Here is a 17165-nt window from a genome sequence, read left to right on the forward strand (position 1 = left end):
TGGAATAATTCAGTAGAGAAGTCACATTTGTTCTTAGGATTTTGATTTATCCTAATTCCTTTCATCGGTTTTTTGGATAAAAAATAAAATGAAAACATCCTGCACAAGATGGCTAGCTACTCTTCCATAATGTCTACTAATCAGCATGTATAGTTTCTCTTCAACTGTGGCAGTTGCCACGGGAGTTTGAAAATTAGATAGTAGTCTAAATTGCTCCCTTGTTGATATGAGCTCAGATAGCTAAGAGGAAGAAGAAAAAAGACAAGAGGAGCCTCCATGTTTGGAAGATGAGCAGCAAGAAGCCATGTCATAATGAATCAAGGAGCAACAGTTAGCCTTGTTAGCAAAGGTAAAATTTTTCCTAAGAAAATATATTTTACCTATTGCACAAATACATTTTGAGAATTAAAATTGCATTATTTTTGGCAGCCTAGTCTCTCGTCGACAAGAACATACTTAAAACTGACTTCAAAAAGCCTTCTTTGGCAAAAATAACAAAAAATATTGGGTTGCATTTCATGGAAGGGATTGAGGAAAGTATTAATTGCTGGAAAAGAGAAAATGAGAATATTTTTCTGTCAAATATGGTAGGTTGTGAGTTGTTTAATGACTATTACTAGTCATGCTAATTTGTGTCAATCATTTTAGGCTTGTTTTACAGCCTAGGCTTTGAGATGTGTGCATTTATTAAAAACAGACATACAAACAAAAAACATAGTTCCAGAGCTGCATTGACATTTAATAGTAATTGTTTTTGTTTTGTTACAGAGGGATTTTATTTGGTTTCTAAAAGAATTAATATTCAACAATTGTTCAAATTCATGTTTATTTATTGAATTTTAATCATAGAATCATAGAAAATTAAGGTTGGAAGGGACCTCAGGAGGTCATCTAGTCCAGCTGCCTGCCTGATCAAAGCAGGATCATCCCCAACTAGATTATCCCAGCCAAAGCTTTATCTAGTCAGGTCTTAAAAACCTCCAAGGATGGAGATTCCACCACCTCTCTTGGTAGGTAACCTTTGCCAGTGCGTTACTACCATCCTCATGAGAGAGTTTTTCCTAATGCCTAACCTAAACATCCCTTGCTGCAACTTGAGACCATTGCTCCTTCTTCTGCCATCACTGAGAACTGTTAAGTCTAAGCTTTTCTGCTAACTATTTACCTTCTAGTCCAAATTTTAAAGTTACTTCAGAACGAATTATAATACAGCTGTAATGGTAAGCTTGCTAAACTACTCCCTGTACTTGTCCACCCATTTTCTTATTGTGCATATATGGTGAGACTTTACTAGTTGCTGACAGCTCTCGTTCTAGAACTGGTTTGTTACCTCAGTGATTCAGGTTCACAGGACATAAATTTAATTTTGTTTTGTCTTCAATGGCAAGTGTTCAAAATTACGGCATTTTCTGGCTTTTTTCCCTTTCTAATAATAGTGCTTGTAAAAATATTTTATGGAGAAATTGAGAGGAAGTTGGTTTAGTTAATTCAAGCTAGACAACCTTTTTGTATTAGATGGTCTGTAGAAAGTAATGGCATCTTGTTTAAAAAAAATAAAACCTTTCATTATGTGACTTTGCCGAGGCTTTCTTGTATTACTGTTGTGTCTGCTGCCTAGACAAATGGTTGTTCTTGTGCCCAGCCACAAATCTTGCAAATAACATGTTCAACCAATTTAATGTTTAAAATCTTTCTATGTAAGCACCATGTTTTATGATTAGAGAAAAACCCAAACCATTCAGGTTCTAATGGTATGCATAGTACTGTACTACTGTGTATAATGTTTTTGTTTCTTACATGAGAGCTTCTCTGTTTGAATTTGTTAATGCTTGTGTTTTAAATTGATTCCAGTGAAATCTGTTTTATGTAAATCTGTTACCAGTTATGTATTGGACTTAAGAGAAAAGAAGAAAGGAAACAGTAAAAAAAAAAAAAAACGGAATACTGCTTGCTGTCAGGTCTTTTTTAGATGCAAGGCTTCAAACATGTTTTAGAAAATGGCTCTTTTTTTTTTTTTTTTTTTTCTTCTTTTGTCTACAACGTTACAAGTCATGATACTACCTTTGAATTTCTAGTCAATATTCCACCACTACAGGACAGAAATGGTCTTTACATAGTAACAATACTTTTGATTTTCTTGTTGTATTTAGTTTTGTTCAATAGGAAAAACAGGATTGAGGATACTAGTACAAAATATTGTTTCTGTCCTTTACGTATTTGGCCATTTGTGTGTAATAGTCACTTGTACAGTTGTGGTAGTTTTCACATGCAGGTTAGGTGCATAGCTCATGTTAGATTTAACAGTAAACAAGACAGATGGATAAATGATAAATGAACTGGCTATGACAGCAAAGAGCTACAACAGTTTGGAATATTTGACAGTGTGAAGGATAGGGCTCTTAGATGTTCAGGTTGCAGATTCTTACTTTGCGGAAGCATTGTATATGATATATATCAAATTGACTATGTATGACTTCCCTGATTTAGACTATCTTTGCGCTGGTGAAGTAGTTTCCTTTTAACAGTGTTTTTGTAACATAGGTAACAAAACTTTGTAAATAAATAAGTAAATTAACAAAATATTAACTTAGTTTTTGTTTACTTATATTTATACCTTTTATGTTGGAAGAGATTGTTCATGCACTGTTGTTGTAAGGGACAGTATGCTAAACAAACAGTACCTTCCAGTGGAAAATATTCTTTCTTTCAATTCTGCATAACTAAATTTATTCTACTTTAATGTGCTATTTAGCGTGGAGGAGGAAAGTCTCCTAAACAATATTTTGCAGCAGTTTGAGGCTAACTATGAAATCTTATGGATGTGTTTTTCTTTTCCTTCTAACAGCTCAGCTTGGAGACTTTAACTCCACAGAACATCATTCAGGATACCTTTCAAATTTCCACTTTTTACCAGATCAGAACAAAGATTTTCTAATCAAAGTTGAATCGCTGCATGAACAGCACAGGTAATCATAATTTAGTATTTTGCAACACCTTTTCTTCATTATTTGTCTCATGAACTTTAAACTGTCTTCTCCCTATTTTGTTTTTTTAAGTTTCTAAAAGTTTTAGGCTGATGAGTAGTGTTGTGTTAGGCTGTTTTAAATAAACTTAAGCTTTCTGATTGTCTTTAAAAAAAAAAAAAGAACAAAAAAACCTCGTGAGTTCTGAACTTGCTGTATATTCTGTGGTTGCACCTCATTGTTTAATCAAGTTGAATTTTAAAACAAATCTATAAATACTCGGCCTTGGTGAGGCTGCAGCTGGAGTGCTGCACCCAGTTCTGGGCTCCACACTTTAGAAAGGACATGGAGAACCTTCAGAGAGTCCAGAGGAGAACCATGCGCATGATTAGAGGTCAAGAGAAACAGGCCTTATGAGGAGAGGCTTGGAGGCATGGAACTTTTCAGCCTGGAGAAGCGAAGGCTCAGGGGTGACTTAGTGGCAGCCTATAAGTATATAAGGGTGTGCATCAGGAACTGGGAGAACATCTATCTGTTCACCAGGGCACCCCAAGGGAAGACGAGGTCTAACGGTCACAAACTGCTGGAAGATCATTTTAGACTGGACATAAGGAAAAACTACTTTACCATCCAAGTCTCCAGAGTCTAGAATAGACTCCCCCCCCCCCCCCCCAAGTGGTGCAAACACTCATTTTGGATACCTTTAAGAAATGCTTGGATGCTTATTTTGCTGGGGTGATCTGACCCCAGCTGACTTCCTGCCCCTTGGTCAGGGAGCTGAACCCGGTGATCTCCGGAGGTCTGTTGCAGAGCACCTAGGTGCCCTGCTCCTAAGAAGGACAAAACTGCTAGGGAAGGAGCCCTAGCAGTGAGTGATGAGCCCAGCTGCAGGTTGCCAGGGCAACCAGAGGAGGTCAGCTGACTAGAAGGGGCAGGGCCTGGCTCCCATATAAAGCCCAGGGGCTGAGGCCAGGCTGGCAGATCCCTGCCAGCAGCCAAGGAGGAAGGAGCTCTCTCTCAGGGAAGAGAGGATAAGCCTGAATGCAGGAGCAGCGTCTGACACTGCTGCGGGATGAAGTATCCCTGGTAGGCTTGAACGGGGTTATAGCTGGGTGGCGTCCGTTTATGTTATAGCCAAGGGGCTTGCGGTTTGTTTGCTTTGTTACCGGTGGTTTGGATGAGGCTATTAGGGGGTGGAGGAGACCTCATAGGGGACCCGCAGCAGTGTGGGGACCCCAGCACCAGTGAGGGCACAGCATTCGGGGTGCACTGACCCCAGTCCCAGAGAGAGGGGGCAGTTGAGAAGCCCCAGTGTGGGTGCGGTGAGCCACAGAGACGGGGGGGGGCAGTGCTTTGAGGAGCCCCAGAGACGGGGCAGAGTGAGACAGGGCCGTGGAGAGCCCTAGCGCTGGAGAGGGCGCAGATCGAAAGAGGTAGGGCCCAGAGAGGAGAAGAGGCCAGATTATAGCAAGGCCAAGACCGAACAACGTCTATTCCATCTGCGAGGCTTGGGGCATGGTACAGGGGGGGTTGGAGCCGGGGATAGCCCATAAGGCTAGGGTGCCCCTGCAGCACCCATTGCAGAACGGTACCCACGAGGGGTCCGGGAAACGGCGGGGACTGAGTGTTCAAGACGTGACCAAGAGGGCGTAAAAGGCAGCCTCCCAAATACATTGTGTCATCAAAGACGTGGCGGGCGAGAATTTGAGGGTGCCTTTGGGCCAACTTGGCATGGGAAGGGGGCCTTGAGTAGATCACGGCCCTCCTGCAGGACCCCGCCCAGTGACAAGATCTCTTCCAGCCCTAATGTCTATGAAATCTGTGAAATATGTTCAACAGTTTAAATAAATTAAATTTATGTAAACCATTGAGGGTAATTTGTTGAAAGCTTCTTGGATGGAGGGCTTCAAAGATCATGACTGATAGCCTTTTCTGGGTATAAAAGAAGACATGGCAGTTGACTACAGCTGGACAAATGATCCATTTGAAAGTTTTGGATAATTAGGGGTATTTTTTTTTCTAGTTTAAAAATCTTTCTTCAGCATGGGTGAAATTTGCATAAAATTGCTGGCAAGATTCCTTGATTCCTGCAGAGTAATGTAAACTGAAATTGTTGTTAAATACAGAAACACATTTCCTTTGACTGTGGGCATTTTTGACACAATGGTATTGCACTGATGGGTACAGCTGACATTTACACACATTCTGCCGCCTGGGGAAGCTGAAATCTGATTAAGCTATGAAAACAATTAGAGGCAGTCTTTTTCTTCTTGAGCTGGAATTTTCCGTCTTTGGTTTCATTTCAGAGATGCATTAAGTAGCTCTTGATACCTTAAGGCTGACACTTTCTTGCTAAGATTAGAAGCCTGGTCAGGAATTTGATCATTTTAGGATACCAATTTCATTGCTATGTTGGGTATATATAGCATTTTATTTTTGAGTTTAACACAGAAATTTGTTATCTGTCCCATTTGAAAATTTCAAGCCACGTATATAACTTGCAGCTTCTCTTGGGAAAGTAGTTTGCTTCCCAATAGAAAACACGAGAGTACAGATGTTCAGAATTTTTCTCCCATAGTGAAAATGGCACTCCAGGAGAGAGATTATCTAGAAACAACTGGAGTTAAATACTACCAGGAGAATTTATCCTGGGAGAATGAATGTTCTTTTCTGACAGAAGCCACAGCAGAGTCCTCCAGCATCTTGAGGTGTTTTTTCTCTTCCTCTCCTGACATGAAGACATTGTGTCACTTGATATGTACTCTGCTGCTCCAGTCAAGCAGGGAACAGAACACGCCCTCTTCACTATCCCACGTTGTGCTGCAAGCAGATGTAGAATAACTCTGAGCATTGTGGATCAGCTAATTAGGGTTGCCCTGTGCACTGCTGCCATCTGTCTCTGGGCAGAATGAAGGATCTTGCAGAGCACACAGCTATGTGCACAAGGGCCCTCTCTCTGTATAGCGTCAGCACCGTAAGATCTCTGCTATTCAAGGGCTCAGCATTTGAATGTCTATTCAGGCATCTCTGGGTAAGTTTTTTCTACCAGGGGAAAGAACCCAAGAGAATTCTTCCAGATGCTGTCAATGTGTGTATGCAGCCTTAGTTTTGTTCTGCTTGTTGGAAAGGTGGAACTAGAACACTGTAATTGGGCAAGAAGCAAAAGTGTGAAAATAAAAAAAAAATTAAAAAGTGAGAAAAGCAGTCTTGTCTCCACTGAAGATTAATGTTTTGATAGACTGAGGTGGATAACACCGAAGCAGGGTGTTTCTTTCACGTGGAACAAATCCTGCAGTCTGGTTGATTGCATTAATCACACCCACAAAGGCCACAGAAGGAGATAATAGGATAAACATTGCAGTCCATTGTACAGATCCTTGTAGGCTGTTGTTAGCTTCACTGTGCTCCTTTTGTGATGCAGGCATCTTTGTTTTCATAGGAGTTCTACTTTGAGCTCGAAGATTTAGGCTGCAAGCGTGATTCCTTTTTTTTTTTTCCCCCAGCAGTCCTTTTCCCTGCTGCTCTGTATTTTGTCTCCTCTCTCCACCATTGAGATCTCTAGGCCATGGAAGTAGCCTACTGGGATTAGTCATACAGCTGAATTCTGGGCATAAGTGAAATTGCGTACCAAGATAAGGAGTTGGCTCTCCTTGTTGCCGCTAATCATGTCTGGTTCCTTGTTCAGAGTGTAAAATTTGAAGTTTACTCCCTACTCTCCTTCAATCCATGATTGCAATCTGTGCAGATATTGTGAGCCAGAGATAGTGGTGCAGTCAAAGATTTATATTCTGAGTTCTGGTGAGGTTGGCTTCTCATCGCATCTTACTGTCATTGTGGGAGATGTTTACTCATTTGGATCCTTTCAGATAACCGATTAGAAGTCACTATGGATATGAATGAAAAATGGGGCCTTTGAGGAAGGAGGTTTCTGTTTTTGCATGACTTCTTTCTATACCATTCAAACTTCAGAGTCAAATGTTTGTGGTGCTGTGGTTTGTGATGCTGCAGGTACCTCAGAGTATTAATATTGGAGTTTAAGTGCACCATTTGTCTAAATCAGGTATTAAAAACTGAGGAAACAAATATTTTACAGACAGAGCATTTTGCTTCATGAGCCTAAGGCTCTTCAGGGTTCAGTTCAGTTTCTTCTGGGGATTGAGATAAGACTGTAATATTCTCCATTGTTAGCATTGGGCCGGGGGTGGGGGGCACTATAACTTAGAATGCCAGATGGTGAGGTACAAACATCACCAACTATATACAGTGTCTAGAACAGGTTCTCTTTAAATTATTTCCTTGCTTTGGAGACCACAGAGCTGCAGGAAGTACACTGTGAACAGCTCTTCCCATACTCTCTTTAGAGAATTCAAGGAATCTCGAAGCACTTTTACAGGTGCTCAGGGGGGTAGTTGGGAGGGGTGCTTTAATTAGAGCAGGTCTGAGAGCCGCTTTAATTAAAGCACCCGTACCATTTCATGTATTCAGCATTCCATGATTCAAAATGGCAGTGAGGGTGCGTTAACTAACGTTCATTCAGTGAGCTTTAGTTAAAGTCTCTCCCCCCACCGCTATTTTGAAGTGCAGGGACACTGAATACACAACACACAGGGGCTGCTGGCATGGGCTAATTAGCACAGTCCAGCAGACTCAATTCATCGAGTCTGCTCCAACATACTGTAATTACAGTGTGTTAGAGCAGTGTCTACAGGTACCCTAGTTGCACAAACATGGTATCAACTTAGTAAAGTATTAGTAAAAACTTCATAAAAACATTAGTAAAAACATAAGACTTTTATGCGTTTCTTTCCCTTTTGCATTACTATGGGTGAGAGATGGATGGGGAAGTATTGTGAACTGTACTGAATTTCCTGAAGAACTTGATGAATCTTTGCTATCTGTCCTTGCTTCATCTTGTTAAAAAATTCAAAATCTACTTTAGGATTTGTCTACATATTTATGATTTTAACAAGTTTTCTATTTATTCTTTACTCTCTGTTGTACCTTGGAGTTTTGGCTGTCTGAAGTTGTAGAAAAGGGATACTGTCTCAAAACAGCTATCTGATCCAAATTAGGAACATGTTTTTTTGAGTGAAGATTATAGCCATTGTAGCAGCAGCATGCTTAGCAAGTAGCTAGAGAAAGAGGATAACTCCATTACTGTTTTGAAGTAATTGACTTCAAAACAGGGTTCCCCAGGCATCTTTCCTAGACCTGGTATTGATTAAGTGTGCGCTTTAGAAAATTTGTGGATGATGCCAAGTTATGTGGAGTTGCAGACACTCTGGGGAGCAGGGTAGGATCCAGAATGACCTGTATAGATTGGAGAAATATCTGCATTCAATCAGATGAGGTTCAGCATGGACAAGTGCAAAGCCCTGCCCTTGAGACAGAATAATTGTATGCACAACTACAGGCTGGGGAATGACTGGCTAGGCTGCAGTACTGCAGAGAAGGACCTGGGGGTTATGATAGACCATAAGCTGAATATGAGCCAACAGTGTGTTCTTCTTACCAAAAAAGCCAACAGCACACTGGGTTGTATCAACAGGAGTGCTACTTGTGAATCTTCTGCCCTCTTTAGCATTGGTGAGGGTTCACTAGGAGTACTGTATTCATTTCTGGACCCGATGCTTCCAGAAGGATGAGATTGGAGACAGTTCAGTAAAGAGCGACAAATTATTAGGGGCCTGGAAAGCATGGCTTAGGCTGAAAGAGGTAGGGTTATTTAGTCTGAAGAGGAGGTAAAAGGGATTTGATAAGTCTTCAGATAATTAAATGGTAATTAGAGAGAGTATGGAGATGGGCTTTTTTCTCTGTGGCTTCAGGGGACAGGACTAGGAGCAATGGCCTCAAGATTCAGGAAAGGAAATTTAGGTTGGAGATTAGAACGAACATTCTGACTAGGAGAGTGGTCAAGCACTGGAACAGGCTACCTAGAGAATTTGTGGAATCTCCATCTCTGGAAATTTTCAAGAGCAGGATGGACACACTTGGCTGGGATGGCTGAGGGACAATCCTTCCTTGAACAGGGGCTTGACTAGATGACAACGTGAGGTCCTTTCCAGCCCTACTTTCCCACCTATGACTTCTTTGGCACCAGTTTGTAGAAGTACTTCTGGATATGGAGTGCCAGAGGCATTGAGAGTGACATGGTTATCAGCTTCATATTGTTAGTTAATCATGCAGAGGTCTGATCCCCTCATTAGCTGAAAATGAAATGTGGTTTCCTCTTTACTGGACTGAATAATAATAATTATTTAGATTTATATCCTGCCCTATCCAGAGGCTCACAGTGGCTTACAGTAAGTGACAACCTGCAAATAAAGAATAACTGTAGACTCCCTAAATGACACTTGAAAACTCAGGCCTCCCATACTGTGCTCTATTCTGGCTTCCTTGCCTATCTCCCATAAGAGCAAACACTCTAGCCAGGGGCTATTCAACTTCTAAGCAGTAGAGGGCTTGCACACCCCCTTAGCCACACTAGTGAGAGGGGCATGGGCCTCTGGGGCCCCACACACAGTATGCCCTCCCACACCACTGCACTGTGGGCCCATCAGAGGATGGTTAGGAATCTTATTTGATCCAGCATACAAAAACTGACGTTTGATTTTAAAGAAGGATTTTATTACTTCAAGTGTTACTACTACCTCTGGAAAGTCATTGTATGTTGTTGCTAACATTACTTTCTAATACACTTGCCATGGCATTAATTTCTTGTTTAAGTTGCCTTTGGCAGCTTAATTTAAAGGCTTAGTCTTGGGGCTGTCAGACCAAGAGGCCTTTCTCAGTTATTTTCCAGAGTTCGTCTTGTAAAGGTTTGGCTGCTTTTGCGTTTGATTCCAGATTCTGTTGTGCTAGGCCATCTTTGTCATCATTTTGCTTTTTCTGTTAAGGTATTATTAGCTGGCAGGCACTTGTTCTGAAATGATCAGTTAGTACATTGCATTGTCTATCCAGAAAGCACTTCGCTATGAGGTTTTGTTTTTGGTTGTTTTGAAAAATTGGCTTTTAGAAGTAATCCAAGATTCGCACCCAGGGTAGTTTCCATGTTACCTGTGCCAAAAAACAAATTTTGTTTTGCCCTAAACATGCCAGAGATCTCAAAGTCAGTTTGTGTGATATCTGCTGATTAAATTTCTTACCAGTTAAGAAATCTATTATCTTCATCCTCTCCTATGCTGGAAAGAAAAGAGAAACCCCTCTTAAATCTCACAGCTCGTTCTTTTCTCTTTTTTCAACCTTGTGGTAGAGGCAAATAAAACATCCTAAGGGTTCCTGGCTTTCTTTTATTCATTCATCAGATGCTAAAGTAGATTTAACTTTAGATTCAGTTTTGGTTCCTAATTTTACAATTTACTTTTTGTCCATTTTTTTTCCCCTAAGGCTCCTCTTTCCATTGTGCACTTCCTTTCCCTGTTTTTTGGATGGTTGTCTTTTTTTTCCCCACCCTTGTAAACAGTTGTCCATGTTTTGTTCATTTGTTTTTATTTTTAATTGCAATTACTTGGGGAATATGACTTTGAGAGTTTTCCAGTGGAGCTGTGTGATGCATTTCTCCACAGTGTAAGGAAGGAGTCTAGAAGGAGCTAACATACTTAGCTAATTAGCTGCTGCTTGATATTTATAGATAACCTGTCACTCCTTGGATTAAAAGATTCTTTTGCGTTGCAAAGGCACCTTTAATAATAAGTTAAAATTGTCTGTTCAGTGACCTTAATTTCTTGTCCTTATTAATTTTAAATATATTAAACACCTTTGTTGTTTTTTTTCTTCTTAGTGGCCTCAAGCAATCTGAAGCAGAGTCCTGTTACATAAATATAGCACGAACCCTTGAATTTTATGGAGTGGAATTACACAGTGGTAGAGTATGTTTACATTGTCATTTCTCACTTGTAAAATATTCATATATGAATACCGTTTTTAAGATGGGCCTGTTACTAACAATGCAAAACAGTAGCATTTTAATATTGGCCATACTGCATGTAACTTTCAGTTTAGAAATATGGATTATTTTTCTAACTTTCCATTTAATATGGCTATGTCTCTAATTGTGTCAGTTAATAAGTTAGATTTTTGTAACAGCCCTATCCTTTGGAGATGTGTTCACAAGAAATATAAGAGCTTTTTTTGAAAGGTTATATTGTTGTCATGAGTACTGTGGAAAATTAAATAGAAATAAGTCTGACAGAACCCACCTGATTTCTGTGGTATCCTTAAGAATTCAGACTGTTTATTTCTTCCACATATCATGAATCCAGGCTCAGAGTGAGTGAATTTAGCACGAAAGCAGATGACAAGACATGTTTGAAAATGAGTTCTGTAATATTCAGCTTTCTAAAAAGATAAGTTCCCTAGCGTATTGTAACCTGCCAGATTAATGGTCCAATTATTTTTCTATGGTATTAAAACCAAAAAACATAATGAAGAGCACTTCTTTTGTGTAATGTGAACGTGAATTGTCTTGAGTTGGACTTGTACGCTTCTGCTGCTGTCACAATTGGCCAACTTGTGGGATAGAATTACTCTTAACGCAGCTCAGGTACATGTTCTCCTGGATAACATATCGCTACCATGTTTTATATTTTTATGCAACTCTTAATATTCATGCCACAAGAAATTTTGACTAAATGGAATCTTTTGTACTCATAAGGAAGCATGTCTGTGATTAACATGTTTATGCCAGAGTTTATTGCTCCTGGGCACTGTGTTTGAATATGTGTTTGGGACTGCGGCATGTTGAGCTGGAGGAGCTTTAGCTGGCAGGGAGCCTTGGGGGTCAGCTTGCCAGCCTGGGGCTGATCTGGTCTGGCTCTGTGCTGCAGAGGGACTGGCTGGGGCACAAGGGTGCTTCAGTGCAGAGCTAGCTGGCAGACAGGCCCAACGCTGAAGCACCCTCATGCCCCAGCCAGCCCCATCAGCGCCTGTATATGCAGTGCTGTGGAGTAACACTTTGCCGTAGGATAGTACTTGTGTTTTCAAGTACTAACCTATGGCACAGTTGGTTAGTTTTGTCTCTTCTAATAAGTACTGCATGTGTAGACACTGAAACATTTACTGAAACTGTGTTCAGTTACGAGCTTTACTTTTAAGTCTGCATCTGAAAGGGAACTTTGCCATCTGCTTAATAGCTGACCTGATGTTAATCCAGCTTTCATGGTCTTCCTCACAGGTAGACAAGTGGGAGTCTGTACAGTTTCTGCTATTTTGAGTTTGCATTTACTTGCAAAGTTAAATGTATCACTACCACAGCTACGTTTACTCTCTTAAATATAGTTCTTGCCTGAGAGTCTTTAGACATTTCCTAAGGAAGTGTAAAAAACAAAAAACAAACAAACAAAAAAATTAAAATAAAAGGAATGGTGGATTTGCATGACCTATCTAGCAGCACTTGTCAATCTCTTATTTTTAAAAATTCTTGAGGGCTGTCTCCTCTTTCTTTCTCACATCCAGCATTTCATTGGCCACTTAGATGCTGTTTGCACTTAAGTCAACATAATAAAAGTAATTGAGTGGTTGAATCCTGGTTTGCATGGTTGAATCCTGCCTAAAGATGTTAAATGAAGTTAATTTCATTTGAACAGCTATCTCATTTACCATTTTCTATATTAATTTAATAGACAAGAGAGTTCTAGTTCAGTTTATTGTGCCAGTATTCCTACTTTTTATGGAGTGTAAATTATAGACGGATACTAAATCTCTCTCAGTACAAGATTGTGCTTTTCCACAAATTGCTAAAGTACTGGAGTTAGGTGGCATAGCATTTGATGATCTGTGTTGCAGGGTGCATTTAGTGCTTGTTCAGTCCTTTTATATATCCTGAAATACCTGTAATTGAAAGAAGTGCGCTCTACCTCCTACAATTATTTTTGTAGTTATATGCCACTTGTTCTATTCAGTAACTTTTTAGGTATAGAAAAAAATTAGCGTTAGATGTATAGAACTAAGTGTTATTACTAACTGAGCATAGTGAGCCATCTAGAGGAGCATTTAAGATACTGAAGGCTTTATTTTTATGCCAATCTAGCATTACCTTAAATCATCCTGTATAACATTTTTTGAATCCTTGTAATGCCAGTGCCACTGCCTAAAACATTAAATTCTAGAAGTTAAGACAACTAAAATCTATAGTTTGATTGTGTTAAACATGTACAATTTTGTATGTTGTAAGATTATTAGACATGGATTGTACAAGACCTGTGTTGTGATTTTATTTTTACATTAACGTTTTCACTTATCCACAGTAATGTCAAATATGACCTGTGACTAGAAATTTCCAAATGAACATTTCTGAAAAAAATTATAGTTTTAATTGAATTTAAATTTAGCAATGAAAAGTGCGGTACAAAGAGAAAATAGCAAATTTAAAGCTTACTATTCACTCATTCTCCTACTCATTGAGGCGCTGCCTCTAGATAATTATTTGTGTATATATGAAAGGGTTGGGTGGATCTAGAATTTTGAAAAGGGGGGTGCAGATGGTAAGTTGCATCATCAGATATAAAACATTTTTTCTCCAATTAAAAATAAACTAGGAGCTTTACTAACACATTTGGAGCCTAGGGTTGTATTTTGCAGTTTAAGATTGAAGCAAAAACAAATTAAGCTTAATTGGGATGCGTTAAAAGCAATCTGCGGTGCTGTGAAATAGGAGCTTTATTACCAGGAGCAGCTAACACAGCAGAATTGCAGAACAAAGGATAGCTTGATTGGTGGAACATCAAGACTGTTAAAAAGAAGAGAGGATTGTTAACAGCTGTGGAATTTAGCTGAAGAGTTTAGAACGGATCACGTACATTGTAATGAGTCAGGAAATCGATTGACTCTCAGCACTGCCTGCTAGAAAAACCACTGCCAGGCAGCTGATTTTAAACTTTAGGTGGAGCAGGAATCAAAGGGAGTTGGAAGTGCACCATTATACCCTCCTGGATCCATCCCTGGATAGATGTGCATAGAGATTGAATGTTATGCAGTATTAAAGCTGGTTTGTGATCCCACTCATGTCCAGTTGCATATGTTAGTTCTGCATGAAATAGAACAGAAGATTCACTATGAGATGCCAGTCCAACCAGTCCCTTACTTTACATTTGACACAAGCGTTGTCTTGTTGAAATCACATCCTTTAGTACTGTCATTTAGGAATTAATATAGCTTGGCAACAGTTTTACTGCTATTAAAATAATAGCAGCATTGGTGCCTAAAGAAAGTGCTTATTACAACTAGTATGTTCTTAGTTTGGGAAATTTCTTTCCCTTGACTAAGATGCTAGGACTTTGTTCCGCTCCGTGGTGCAAGACCATTCCAAAACAGAATAGGATTGTCCAATCATGTATGTGAGCATGTGCATGGCCCCTGAATCTTTTTTAGGTCAGAACTGAGGTCATCTCTCATTTAGCTGAGTCATGTTAGGTGCTGGTTGGTAGATCTCTTCCGGAACTGAAGAGAGGCATAATTTGCTGTGTCTTCCCAAAACATTTCAGCAACAGGAAGCTGGGAATGTCATGGCTCATGAGCCCTTAATGGGAGCAAGTACTATACATTCTTGTTTCCATTTAAAGTAGGAGAAAAAAGGAAGAGGAATTCTGCTCTTTCCTAAAGACGCAAAGAATACTGAGCACTAGTTTATGAGGTGGCATTATCAGTGGGATTTCTCTTAATGGCAAGACTTTTATAATACATTGTAGGTAAGATTGAGTTAGAAATATCCATTAGAATAAATAGTGCAGAAACCTTACTCTTTCAGTTTTATAGCTTTTAGGTTATATTTTATGCTTGCTCTACCATGACTATGGGAAACCTATAAATGAATGCATAAGTAGAAAAAAATGAAAATGTCACAAACTGCTTCTGTATTCTTACAGTAGTTTCTTGTTGCAGGATCTACATAATCTTGACCTGATGATTGGAATTGCTTCAGGTGGCATTGCTGTGTACAGAAAATGTATTTGTACAAGTTTCTATGCCTGGTAAATGTTGCCTATTTCTAATTCTTTTTATTAATCAAGTTTTACAAGTGTTCTTTTATTATTTTAAATAACACTTCTGCTTAGGATAGAGAATTTTAAACTAACTTTTCTTGCTTAGTCCCTTGATTTCTCTCCTTTTTCTCCATACTGTAAAATTAATTTTTAATAGTATGGCCCATATAACTTGGGAGCAATGCAGTCATCTTAAAATAATAAAAGCATACCACACAATGACATTACATTTGTGTCTTTGTATTTTTAATATATGGTAAAATACATAGCTTGTTTTTATCATGCTGCTCCTGAATTTTACCTTCTTCTCCATCTCTTGCTTTAATTAGTTCTAGCAATCTGAATCTCTAAGCATCTTTAGGCATCTAGTGTTTTTAAAAACTATATCAGACAAATATTTTCTTTTACGAATTTCCCCCTCTTACAAATGTACTGGCTAGAGATCTGAGTGAGCACTATTTTTTAGTCCTGTACCAGGGAAGGTTTGAAATCCAATCTCACGTAATTTGACAAGGTTAGAAACAGAAGCTCTATGCAGTTGAAAAGGAGGGATGTCTAGCATTTGACACTGCTTTTGTTAATTGTGCACACTGTAGTCAGATCAATCATGGACATGCAGCTTTTACCACGATGCCGTAAACAACCAAAAGGAACGTGGAAGAGATTTAATACCAAGGCACTCCAAGACCAAGCTATATGTGAGGCTCTCCAGCAATGCCTTACTGAGAGTCTCTCTGACCTATCTGATGACATCAAGGAGATCCAAGCCCATTGGGAGAGGTTAAGAACATTATTCACAAGGCATGTGTTGAGTCAAAGTTAATTGGATACTTCACGTACTGTCACCAAGATTGGTTTGACAAGAACAATGAGGAAATTCTAGCACTTATCCATCAGAAGAGAGCCACGTTGTGCTGTTGACACAATGAACCCTCTAACCAGCAAAAATGAGAGGCTTACCACTGGCTCAGTGCTGTAGTTCAGAAGAGGCTATAGGACATCAAGAACCAGTGGTGGCAAGTGAAGGCCATGGAGATCCAGAATTTCACTGACCAACATGACATGAGAAGCTTTTTTCAAGCAAGAAAAGCCATCCATGGGCCACGGTCCAATGGCCCAACCTCTGTGATCCCAGGATGGCTCCACCCTTCTCATGGACAATGTATCCATCAAGCAACACTGGAAGGAGCACTTCAAGACTCTACTTAACTGTGAATCTGAGGTCTCAGCTGCCACCACCAAGTATATCCCTCAACACCCAATAATAGAACCTCTTGCTGATCCCCCATCCTTTAAGGAAGTCTGGCATGCCATCACTCAGACCAAGAACAATAAGGCGCCAGGCCCAGATGGCATCCCCACAGTGGTCTTTAAAGCTGGTGGAACAGCACTAGTGCAAACATTTCACCAACTTCTCATCAAAATATGGGTTAATGAGGAAGTTCCACCTGACATAGAGTGCGAACTTCATGACCATCTTCAAGAAAGGGGACAAGTCAGTGTGTAGGAACTACCAAGGCATTGCCTTTGTATCTACTACCGGGAAGATTCTTATTTGCATCCTGAATTGCCTCCTCCCCCTTGCTGAAGATGTCCTTCCAGAATCCCATTGTGGCTTTAGAACATCTTGGGGCACCACCAGCATGATTGTTGTTGCACAGTGCAACACCAGGAGCTGTTTATGGCATTCATACGACCTAACCAAGCCCTTTGATTTGACTCCGTCAATCATGAAGCCTTACGGAAGGTGCTGGCTAGGTTTGGTTGTCCACTGAAGTTCATCAGTGTCCTCAGGCTACTCCATAATGGGATGGACTGCCACAGTTCTTTGCAGTGGATCAGAGATGGACCCATTTACTGTCTGTATTGGTGTCAAGCAGGGCTGCGTCATCACCCCAACCATTTTTTCCATCTATCTTGCTGTGATTTTGATTCTCATCCATGACCGCCTTCCTCCCGGAATTGGGGTTGAGTATCAAATGGATGGTCAGTTTTTCAACGTGTGGCACCTTCACAACAAAATAAAAGTTACCAAGACTGGTATCACTGACCTTCAGTGAGTTGACGACTGTTATACTTGTGCACACTGAGACTGATCTGCAGTCCACCTTTGACCTTTTCTCAGGTGCCTATCACAGCCTGCGACTCTCCCTTAACATTGGGAAGACCAAGGTGCTCCATCAGCTTGCCTCAGCACAAGCTGCCCCCCCCCCCCCCCCCCCCC

The 17165-nt window shown here is 40.1% G+C and overlaps 1 protein-coding gene across 7 annotated transcripts in view; it reads left to right on the forward strand.

Moving 5' to 3' along the window:
• Positions 1-17165, forward strand: part of PTPN3 (protein tyrosine phosphatase, non-receptor type 3) — a 306004-nt gene that overhangs the window by 150662 nt on the left and 138177 nt on the right. For all 7 annotated transcript variants that reach the window (XM_025209236.1, XM_025209238.1, XM_025209239.1 and 4 more), the window contains 3 exons: positions 2846-2966; positions 10744-10831; positions 14841-14929. In XM_025209236.1, the coding sequence (XP_025065021.1) occupies positions 2846-2966; positions 10744-10831; positions 14841-14929 (298 nt within the window). The remainder of the gene's footprint in view (positions 1-2845; positions 2967-10743; positions 10832-14840; positions 14930-17165) is intronic.

This window comes from Alligator sinensis, unplaced genomic scaffold (assembly GCF_000455745.1).
Source record: "Alligator sinensis unplaced genomic scaffold, ASM45574v1 scaffold823_1, whole genome shotgun sequence".
In the NCBI taxonomy this organism is placed as follows: domain Eukaryota; kingdom Metazoa; phylum Chordata; order Crocodylia; family Alligatoridae; genus Alligator; species Alligator sinensis.